This window comes from Oratosquilla oratoria, chromosome 39 (assembly GCF_046742065.1).
Source record: "Oratosquilla oratoria isolate Oo_2021 chromosome 39, ASM4674206v1, whole genome shotgun sequence".
Taxonomy (NCBI): domain Eukaryota; kingdom Metazoa; phylum Arthropoda; class Malacostraca; order Stomatopoda; family Squillidae; genus Oratosquilla; species Oratosquilla oratoria.
In genome coordinates, this window is record NC_134815.1 from 42,856,005 (window position 1) to 42,868,083 (window position 12,079).

The window sequence follows — 12,079 nt, forward strand, 5'->3', positions numbered from 1 at the left end:
GAGATGCATCAAGTCAGAGAATGGGGGTGAAAGACAGCTGTCATGTAGGGTATGTCAGAATGTGTATAATGTGAAAAAGTCTTTGTATGGTCTTGCCCACTGTTATGAAGATCTTCACACATAATTTGCATACATTTTCAATATTTCATTAATGAAAACACTCCAAATGTACTAAAGATAGGTCATGAATCAAATGCAACCATCACCTTAGTTTGATTTAATAAAGCTATAAAGTATTTTCAGCATTCAATGCTATACTATCAAAAATTTACAAAAAAATCATTACCGGTATCATGTCAATTTAAAGAAAAAGCATATATGAAAAATATACCAAAATATGTCAACAATTATCAAGATATATAACATTTTTTACACATGAGTCAATAGAAACAGGAATAAAATCTACAATACAAATTCAAAAGCCTTGATTCCAATTATAAAAATGTTGGCTGAATCAAAGTATACTTTCTCCCCTGGCTCTATATACATACATACATATACCAAGGGCTTTTCCCCCTTACAAGGGAGGTAGCCAAAGTCAAAGACAGAAATCCACTCCTACCCATTTCATCCCCACATACTCCACTCCCATTCACCACCCCTCCCTCCCTCTTTTCTTGGCTCCTTCTGGATGATGGGTCATCCCTGCATCTTGCCCACTGTTTCCGAAGCAATGTAGCAAGACACAGTACATCTACAGCAAGGCTGCTTCATTTAATTGGCAACCCCCTCTCCATCCCCTCATGCAGAAAAAGAAAAGATGGGGAGAAATCCCTTTGGGCTGCATCAAAATATCAATCACACATACTCCCTCCTCTCCTAATCCCCCACCCACTCCCTTCCATGCACCACAGCATCATCCATACATAACCATTCTCCACTCACCCATATCTTCTGTCTTCTCCCTTCCTTCCTCAACAGACATCCCCCTTTTCCCCAATGCCTCTTTTATCCTATCCATCCATCTCATCCTTGGTTGTCCCCTCATGCTCATTCCATCCACCTCTGCCTTTCACACCTTTTACTAGTCGTTCTTCACTCATTCTTTCTACATGTCCAAACCATCCCAATACTCTTTCATCAACCCCATCTCCCATCACCTTTCCACTCTCCTCCTCATGCCTCACTCTATCCAGCCTAGCAACCCCTACCATACTTCTTAGGCATTTCATCTCAAACACATTTAAATTCTTCCTCTCTTATGTTCTATGTTTCTGGCCCATCCAGAATCACCATGCACAATCACCACCTCACACAATCTTTCAGCATCCATTTCCAAATGTCTACCTCTCATTATACTTTTCAATCCCCCTACTTGCTTCTGTCAACCTATATTTCACCCCCACCTCCACTTCCCCCCTTCCCACCACATTTACCCCCAAGTATCTAAAGCCATCCACCTCCTCCTGGTTCTATGTGGGACAAGAATATGAAAAGTGTGAGTATACAGTCCCCTTATTCTGTCTCATTCAGTAACCTGTTATGACACACTAGGGAATTTTCTGGCATTATTCTTGTCCCCCACCATAGGAAACTGTGGAAAAATGAAAGAGATGGAGTTGTATGGGGGGGTTATAGGAAATATTTAAGAAAGGCAGCAGAATGGAGGGATAGCAAAAGAGGGAGGAAAAATTGAACAGAGATTGACCTTTAATCATAAAAGAATGCTGTGTTACTCTGATCCATTTGGCTATCAAATATGTCTCTAAAGTATTAACTACATGAACAGTAACTTACAGAGGTTACAGGCCATCTGCAAGAAAGAGCAGGGGCAATGGATTGACTGATTGATAACTTGTGCAGTCAATACATGGGGTGAAACAAAAAATTAAATCATTCAACCTCATTACATACAATAGATACTATTAGCATGTTCTCTATAGATATACAAACTTTTCTATCAACCAAATTTCCCCACCATTGACAAGGGTAGTCCAATTGTCCCCACATAGTGGAGGTAGGCTTGCTATTGCCCTTAGCAAAGTCAAAAGTTAGAAAGCTCCTACCAAGAAGAGAAAGAGACAGAGGAACAAAGAAAGAAATAGAGAAAGAGAAACAGAGAGAGAGAATGAATAGGTGTTGCAGCAAGCATCACCAATATGTCGCCAACCACTGAGGTATGACCTAAAACTAGAGTATGATATATATGCATATACATCTTACCAGTGCTATTTCCTCCTTTTCTGAGCATTCAGGAAATGGGAGGGATCTTGGGCACCCACAACCATATATATTTCATGTTAATTTGCCGCATTCATTGAACATATAGGAGTAGCATTTCTAATATATGCATCATAATATAGAAAAAGCAAATCGCTATGAATCAACCAGGAGGTCCGGGTAGCTCAGGGGTTGTGCTCTTATTTGGGCATGAATGACCTGAGTTCAAATCCCCAGGACAGGTACAAAAATGGGCAACAGTAGTAAGGCTTCACATTCTACATATATTCACACTTTGTCAGGCTTCCCTGATGCCTTACACAGAGTACAAACTAACGAAGCCGGTCCAACACCTTTCTACTCCATGCACATGCTATCTATACACAAAAGCATTTCGTATATTGAGTCATACATGTAGCATATCTGAGTAATGGTGGGCAATGCCTGTGTGGCATAAGATAACACCTCTTCAGTCCAAGAGTCTTCCCAAAGGTTCTCCACTGAGGTGTGAATTGTCCACTGTACAGTGTGATAAGCTACAACTAACTGAATCAAACATCTGAATTAAAAATTCTTAAATCCAAACTATGGTGTAACAATAACAATGTTAAATAGCTTGTGATATCAATGATTAAGATGATAAACATGAGAATTAATATAACTATTTACAATACTACATCTAAAAATCATAATATTCATAGTAATTTAAATATCACTAAAAATCAATGACAATAATAATGTCAATGATGATAATGTCCTAAATATTGCAATATTATGTAACAATGATTTTACCTGAAGTACTACAACATGAGTGGGAGTTTATGAAGTTAAACCAAATCATTAGAAAAATAGTTATGACTAAGATAATGGTTAAAAATTATATCTATGAGGCATGCTGACTCCAGCGTTTGATGAAGCGATGAAGAGTGAGGCATAGTTCATAGGGAGTATCTGTCATCACATCATGGCCAGCACCCGGTACTAATTCCAGGAAAGCACGAGGAATAGTCTGTCAAAAAATATAGAGTGCAATATTAATTAAAGTGAAGTTAACATATAAATTAATAAATACAAAAATAATCAAAGGATAAGTACATGGCATATGTACTACTTTGCATAAATGTATGGTAAATCACATCTAGAAACTAAAACAAAGTATTTCTTTAAATTTGCCCCATTGATTGAAGATATTAAGCTTTTTCATTTCTACTCTGCCCCAACATCCATCATCTACAAAAAACTTGTTGCCAGCACCATTTTCTGTTGATGATGTAGTGCAGTGTATTTTTGGCTATGGCAGACTCAATACAAACAGAATATTTCTTGGAGAGTGATAATGAAAATTCTTTTACTTTGAGTGAAAGTAAAATTCAGAATCGGTTGATCTCATAGGAGATAAACTTGTGGACCGGGAGATCATGCCTAAGTTGCAAGAGTATATGCTTGAGCCTATATACAGGGAGGTTAGCAATGGGAATTACTCCAGTTCAGACTCTAAACATGGTGAAGACAATGACAAAAACAAAGCAGGAAACGATGTGTTGTTGGCCAAATTACGCACAGGATACACACAACATTGGAGGGAGGGGGGGGTTTGCCGATTTAATGAAGCAGCCTTGCTGTGTCTTTGCAACACTGCTTCTGACCCTGGGCAGTGGGCGAGATGCAGGGATGACCCGTCATCCAGGAGGTGCCAAGATAAGAGGGAGGGAAGAGGGTAGAGGGGAGTGGAGTATGTTGGGGATGGAATGGGTGGGAGTGGTTTATGCCTTTGTTTTTTGGCTACCTCCCTTATAAGGGGGAAAAAGCCTTTGGTATATGTATGTAATATCAAAAGCTCTTTATTCAGTCTCGCAGGACTTCATGATTCAGTAAAACTTGGATAACGGTGACCCTGGCAACCAAGTTTGTTTACATTCTTCTCATAGTGATACATAAATACATATATTATGTAGGCCTAGCCTACATGTATATCATGTAGTAGGCCTAGGCCTAACAGCATACATGTGCATTCCCAAGTACATGTACTTGGATTTAGTACATATTTTCATGTACTTGTACTTCGAGTTTAAAAATTCAGTGGTAATTTTAAGCCTAATTGTACTTAGACCCAAAGTGCTTGAAAAATACCAAGTACATTCAAGTACAAATTGGTACATTGTATTTAATCAAAAGTTATATACTGTATACAGATTCTAGCAAACCTTGATGATACTATTGGGTAAATGCACTTACCTGCTAGGAAAGATGACAAAAACATAGGAAAAGCTTAATGAAGGAAGTGGGTTGAAGGAACAGAAAACAGATGAAGAGACAGGGAAAATGGAGGAAAATGAAGGAGGAAGAGGAAAAAAGTCACCAATTGTAAGCTCTCTTTACGTGAAAAAGTTGGGAGAAAAAAGTTACAGTTCATAAAGATATATGTTGGGCCCAGTCTAGAGATGAAATGCCAGCCCCTTTCGGCTACACTTTCAGATAAGTGACGATGTTGATAGGTTTTGAAGACAGACAGTAAAGAAATAAATCTTTCCAATATTCATGTTGCTGGACTACTGCTAGCAGGTAGTTACTTATTATTCCAACAAGGGCTGAAGTATTGAGAAATGGAAACAAGAGGCAATGAAAACTTACACAAGATGGAAGGTCATTGAAAAAGATGAGATATTTAGAAAACTATCTTTTCAAGGCCTTTGACAATAACTATTATTCTACATGCAACTGGAAACAGGTCCTCTGTAGGTTCTACAAGAGAGACCAGGGACAACAGATTGATTGATTGATTTATCTACATTTCTTTAACATCGGCAACAGTCAATATGGTAGTTACATTTAAGCACAGCTTCTTACCCTTTCCATTTCACACATATCGACTAAAGTTATCTTGTTGTCCTTCATCCCATGCACAAGAAGTGTTGGAACAGTAATGCGCCGATGAAACAAAACATCGCCTTCGGGCCAATCCTGTCCCTTGGATGTGTTCTGCAGGACATAGCATGGTGTTGGAGAGACTTCTGCACCTTGGAAATGTTTGCCGCGAGGAGAATAGAGAATTTCACGGCTGGGAAAAAAAAAAATTAGATGAAGTATTTATCATATATACATACCTATACAAAGACCCTTTCATTCTTACAGGAGCATAAGGAAAGAAGAAGTTTCATCCTATGAATGGTATAGGACAGAGTTATGAAGAACAGCAGAAATGAGAACATAAGAATGAAGAAGACTACAAGAGACCATACGGCCTACACTAAGCAGTTTCATGTCCATTACCACCTGTCATCCCCATCCATAAAGTTGTCTCTGAACATAAGAATAATACATGACTGGTCCATAGGGGTGTTAATTACTGGTAAGTTCCTAATGTACTGACTGCATATATCAAAGCAGCAAATACCCCAGTACTGAGAAAGGAAGATGCCCTTTAATATACATGTACACATATATAATCTAAATAATACAAAGCATACTACTATATTATGAAAATATATAAATCTAATGAAAGTGTATCTCTGAACTCCTACAAATTATGGTTACATGCACTAATTCATATTCATTTAATTTGCAAATGTTCTCTCCATTCACAATGACTCCAACCCATACAATATGTACCATAATGCAGTTGTTAACTTACTTGCTACAGCAACATGCTAGGAATGGCTTCAGCACTGTAATGAGTGACACTGGTACTGGAAATGATGAACCTGGTGCATATGGAATGAGAGGGGAAGGCCCTCCACAACTTATCATTGCTAAGGACTTCACGCTGCAAGGACGCCCACGTGCCAAAGCACTTGCAAAGGAACAGCTGTGTAAAAGAAGTAATAATTAAGTAAATAGAATTATATTTTGATTCAGTTTAACATCACAGAATTCCCCCTCTCAGAAAAAGCTGACAAAGCTTCCTAATGGAAAACTCTTTTGAAGCAGGGAATTTAATATAGTATACCACTCCCAATGGAATGGGTGGGAGTGGTTTCTATGCCTTTTTCTTTTTGGCTACCCCCCGTGTAGGGGGGAAAAGCCTTTGGTATAAGTATGTATGTATACCCTTACTATGAACATGCTCCTTCTGGCAGCCGTAAACTGCTGCCACTCCTGACCTCTTGCCCATATTGATACTTTAAATCACTTGGCCAGGGAGCATCACCTAATTAGATGACTGATGATTTGGTCTAACTTTGCTAACTCCCCCAACAGGAGGCTAGGACAGTGCCCATTACTGAGGACTCTGTAGTATAGAATTTAATGAATCATGCTCTTGATCTAACTTGCTTGTGGCAGGGTTCATACCACCATCACCTTGACTTCCATTGCCAGTAGCAAAAATTAGGTAAATGCAAGGCCTTTAAAACTCTTAAGAGACAGCAAGGTCAAAAAATAAATCCACCTTGAAGATGAAGAGTTGACCCAACTGCATTACTGTGTAGGTCATGCAATGCAGCAAGGCATAATACATCTGCTGTGGGGCCCAGCTGCTGAAGCTGGTTAACCACCACAGGTTCATGATATGGCTCCTTCTCCCTTTTCTTTTTCAACTTTTCACTCCAAACTTATACATCTTTCTTCTCACAAACATACTCATCTTTTTATTACTCCTCATACCACAACCATGCAATTTCTGAGACCCAATCAATCGGATTCTGGTTGCAGGTTTCCTCCAAGTACCTCCCTCCCACTTTCACAATGACAGTTTGTGGCAGATATGCAGCAATGGAACATAGTAGTAGTATTCTAATCCTTCTATCATAAGGCTAAATATTCAAACCGTTTATAATAAAAACAGGTTGGAGACATTCAACAGAGAACTCACCCATATCCATGACCAATTACAATGCATCGGCGACCTTGAGGCACAAACAGGTCAAAGACTAGTGTGATGTTGTCTAGAATCTTTTGAAATGAATACTCAGAGGATTCATGTGGAGCTGAACTCAAGCCATGTCCCAACATGTCTGGGGCAACAACCTGAAAAAAATACAGACAAATTAAAAGGTTACAAAAACTATTTACTAATAACATTATTCTAGATTATTCTCTATTTGACTCTTCATACAGACCTTGAGAGAAGGAAAAAAAAATTGTAAGTGGATGCCTCATTAAACCAGCATCTATAATCAGTGCAATTCCTTCATATTTTGTGAAGTGAAGGAACTGTCAAAAGCATCTGGTAGCAACCTAAATAAATATACATGATACCTCTCCCAAACAAACCACTGCATTATACTATATCTGGTCTTTAAACAAATCAATCTGCTGCTGAATGAACCAGTAGATGGAGTGGATGGGAAGTGTGGAGTTCCAGGAAAAAATTGTGGTGGAGAGTTGATGGTGAAGATGTGTCTAAAAAGAGAGTTGATGATAGCAAATACAGTGTTTAGGAAGAAAGTCAAGCATAAGTACACATGGGAGAGGGTGGTGAATGGAAGGGTGGTAGATGGAGCATCAATGGACTATGTAGTGGTAACCAGGAGTATAGTAGGAAGAGTTAAGGATGTACATATTCTAAGGGGAGAGAGTGGAAGAATATCAGATCATTTTTTGGTGGAAGGTAAGTTGAGAGTAGAGGATAGATGGAGAAAGAGGAAAAGGATAGAAAGTAGGGAGGTGTTAAGAGTGAACTGCTTAAATGAGAAAGAAAAGGAGTACAAGAAGAAGTTGAGAGAGGAGTGGGAGGGAGTGAAGGATAGAGTAGAACTGGAGTGGAGGAGGAATGGGGATGGTTCAAGAAGGGAGCGACATGGTATGCAAAGATGGTATGTGGAACAAGGAGGACAGGAGGAAATAGAAGGAAGGGTAGTGAGTGGTGGGATGAGGAAGCAAAGAAGGTTGTAGAAGAGAAGTGAGTTTTCACAGATTGGTTACAAAACAGGACAAGGGAATCATATGAGAGCTACAAAGAAAAGAGAAGAGAAGTAAAGCATAAGATAAAGGAGGCAAGGAGTATGACAGAAAATTTTGAAAGTAATAAAAAAATGTTTTGGAAAAAAATTAAAAGAAGAAGAGGCGAAGCAAGTAGAAGAAAAGGTAAAAGGTGCAGATGGTGAGATGATAATGGAAGAGAAGGCAGTAAGAGGAAGATGAGTAGAGTATTTTAGGGAGTTGCTAAATGTGAAGGAGGATAGGGAGGGAAAGGTAGTTGTAGTGGGAAGCGCTAAGAAAATGACTGTGATGAGTGAGGAAAATGGAGGAGAAATAAGGAAAGATGAGGTGAAGGCAGTAAAGATGATGAGAGCAGGTAAGGCACCTAGGATGGATGGATGTCATGTAGAATGTCTAAAAAAAGGAGGATTAGGAGAGGAACAGAGGGAGTAATTGCTGAGGAACAGTGTGGGTTTAAGATAGGTCAGGGATTGGAGATGGCTAAAGAAAATGGAGAAAAGTGGGAGATAAGCCAGTTGTTGTTTGCTGAAAACATTGCACTTGAAGCAGGATCAGAGGAGGGATTGAGGTAGTAACAGAGCTTGGGAAGGTGTGCAAAAGAAGGAAGTTGAAGATAAATGTGGGTGAAAGTAAGGTGATGAGATGTACATGGGGAGGAAGTGATGGCAGACTGGAAGTGAGTATTAAGGGACAAAGACTGGAGGAAGTGGACATCTTTAGATACTTGGGTGCAAATGTGGTGAGAAAGGGAGGAGTGGAGGTGGAGGTAGAATGTAGATTGAGAGAAGCAAGTAAATGCCTTGGAGGATTAGAAAGTGTAATGAGAAATACACACTTGGGAATGGATGCTAAAAGGAGACTGTGTGAAGGAGTGATTGTACATACATACATACATATACCAAGGCTTTTTCCCCCTTACAAGGGAGGTAGCCAAAAAGGGAAAGGCATAAAAACAGTCCCACCCATTTCATCCCTAAATACACTCCACACCCCTCCCACCCTTCCTCTCATCTGAGCACCTCCTGGATGACGGGTCATCCCTGCACCCTGCCCACCGCCCTGGGTCAGAAGCAGTGTCGCAGGACACAGCACATCCACAGCAAGGCCGCTTCATTTAATCGGCGACCCCCCCTCTCCGTCCCCCCTTGCATATAAGGAGAGGACGGGGAGAAATCCCTTCGGGCTGCGTCAAAACTCACTCACACACACACTACCCCACCCCCCACCCCCCCGCCCATTTCTCCCCATGCAGTCACAACATCATCCATATACAACCATTCTCCACTCACCTCTGTCTTCCGTCCTCTCCCTTCCTTCCTCAACAGACATTCCCCTCTTCCCCAAAGCCCCCTTCACCCCATCCATCCACCTCATCCTAGGACGTCCCCTCATGTTCACTCCCTCCACATCTGCCTTCCATACCTCTTTTACTAGTCTTTCTTCACTCATTCTTTCCATGTGTCCAAACCATCCTAATATTCTTTCATCAACCCTCTCTCCCAAATCCTTTTTCACCCCTGTTCTCCTCCTCACCTCCTCATTTCTCACTCTATCTAGCCTAGTAACCCCCACCATACTTCTCAGACACCTCATCTCAAACACATTCAAACTCCTTCTCTCTTCTTCTCTTATGTTCCACGTTTCTGCCCCATACAGAAGGAGTGATTGTGCTGACAGTAATGTATGGGGCAGAAACATGGAATGTGAGAGAGGAAGTGAGGAGTTTGAATGTGATTGAGATAAGGCACCTGAGAAGTATGATAGGGGTTACTAGGCTGGATAGCATGAGAAAAGAGGAGGTGAGGAGGAAAACGGGGGTGGAAAGGGAGTTGGGAGATAGGGTTGATGAAAGAGTATTGGAATGGTTTGGAAACATGGAAAGAATGAGTGAAGAAAGATTGGTAAAAGAGGTGTAGAAGGCAGAGGTGGGTCACTTATTGTTCATGTACATAAACAACTTGGACAATGGGATTAATAGTGATGTTAGTAAGTTTGTGGATGACACTAAAATAGGATGCCAAATTAGGTCTGGAGACAACACTGAGATTCTGCAGGATGATCTTAACAAACTGTTCACATGGTCTGTGAAATAGCAAATGAACTTCCATATCTCAAAGTGCAGTGTGTTAAAAGTAGGGCTACACAACCCCAAAAATAGATATAACTTAGATAACACGTTTTTAGAGAAAATTGAGTGCGAGAAAGACTTGGGAGTTCTAGTGAGTCCTGACCTTAAATCCAGTAAACCATGCATTAGCCCCAGGAATAAAGTGAACAGAGCAGTAGGTTTCATTGCTAGAATGATTACAAATAGAAGTACATAAGTAATTATCAAACTCTATCTTGTGTTAGTTAGACCCAACTTTGACTTTGTGGTACAGTTTTGGTCTCCGTCATCAATTCACTAGAATCAGTACAGAGGAGAATGACCAAAATGATACATGGGCTCAGAAATTTACTTTACAAAGAGAGGGCACCTCCTTAACTTACACTCTCTGGAAAGATGTAGAGTGCAGGGTGATATAATAGAGGTGTTTAAGTGGATCAAAGGCTTTTAACAAGGATGATGCAAACAAGGTCATTTTATTAAGACAACAGCAGAGGACTAGCACTAATGGATTTAAACTGGACAAATTTAGATTCAAGAAGGAAACAGGCAAAAATTGGTTTACTAATAGGGTGGTCAATGAATGGAACAGACTTAGTAACCATGTAGTGAGTGCTGAAACTATCATTTGTTTTAAGAAGTGGTTAGACAACTTTATGGATAGAGATGACAGGTGGTAATAGACATGGAACTGCCTAGTGTAGGCCTCATGGTCTCTTGCAGTCTCCTTCATTCTTATGTTCTTAGTTATATTCTGCATTCTGCCTTTATTTCATATCCAGTGTAAGAAAGAAAATCTCTTAACTAAAAACATAAAGCAAGCTGGCAACTGGATTGATAGAATTGATTGAATCATGACCTGGTTTGATACAGGAAATCAAAAACAACATGCCAGACCATGACAAGATATAAAGTCACTACTGATTTACTCATTGTCTTTCACTCTGAGTAATACGTACATACATACATATACCAAGGATTTTTCCCCCTTACAAGGGAGGTAGCCAAAAAGAAAAAGGCATAAAATCATTCCCACCCATTCCATCCCTGAAATACACTCCACTCCCCTCCACTCAGATACAACTACAAAATAAATATAATCAGGAAATCAACACCAGCATCCTCATATACCCACTCGTGCCTCATGACACCTATGTAAGCGTCATCTTATGGAAGCCATTAAAAACACCAACTCATGTATTCTGATCAAAACATTGCAACTAAAAAAGAATAAGTACCTCATATCCACAGCAAACGAAATACCATAGCTGTTGGGTCCACTGATCACTGCTCCCTCCAATACTATGTATGAAAAACAACAATGGCTTTTGCTGTAAGAATATTAAGAATATACACTATTAGCTCTCATAAAAATATAAATATCTGTATCATCATAAGCAATAGATTTTAACATGATGTATACATAAATACATATTCCAATGGCTTTTTCCCTATTACAAGGGAGGTAGCCAAAGTCAAAGGCATCCACTCCCACCCATTTCATCCCCAATCCCATTCACCATCACTCCTTCCTTCGTTTTTTTGCTCTTCCTGGATGTCGGGTCATCCCTGCATCTCACCCACCACCCTGGGTAATAAACAATGCGGCAAGACACAGGGCATCCACAGCAAGGCCACACACACAAAATTATTTACTTTTACACTACTGACATCCTAGTCCAATATATGCAGATAATACCATTCCTTTTTGGTTTCCATGTTCTTTACAATTCCCTTTTCCCTCCAATGCTGATAAATAAGGCCTAATTCCAGGGGAAGAACTCAAGGACAAATTTCCCCTCAATATTTCATGTGGAGGGATACATTATCTTTTCTTCCTACTATTTTTCAAGCAGTGGAAAAAATATATACTTTATGATTTCAATGATGTTGTATACTGCCTTCATGTTGAACAACAATAATTTGGTAACT

At 39.8% G+C, this 12,079-nt stretch overlaps 1 protein-coding gene across 3 annotated transcripts in view; it reads right to left on the reverse strand.

The window, feature by feature from the left end:
- Positions 1 to 202: 202 nt before the first annotated feature.
- Positions 203 to 12,079, reverse strand: part of LOC143020378 (uncharacterized) — a 28,845-nt gene continuing 16,968 nt past the window's right edge. For all 3 annotated transcript variants that reach the window (XM_076176771.1, XM_076176772.1, XM_076176770.1), the window contains exons 8-12: positions 11,386 to 11,478; positions 6,971 to 7,125; positions 5,792 to 5,965; positions 5,008 to 5,218; positions 203 to 3,169 (exon numbers count right to left, since the gene is read on the reverse strand). In XM_076176771.1, coding sequence (XP_076032886.1) covers positions 3,044 to 3,169; positions 5,008 to 5,218; positions 5,792 to 5,965; positions 6,971 to 7,125; positions 11,386 to 11,478 — 759 coding nt within the window. In that variant the 3' untranslated portion in view covers positions 203 to 3,043. The remainder of the gene's footprint in view (positions 3,170 to 5,007; positions 5,219 to 5,791; positions 5,966 to 6,970; positions 7,126 to 11,385; positions 11,479 to 12,079) is intronic.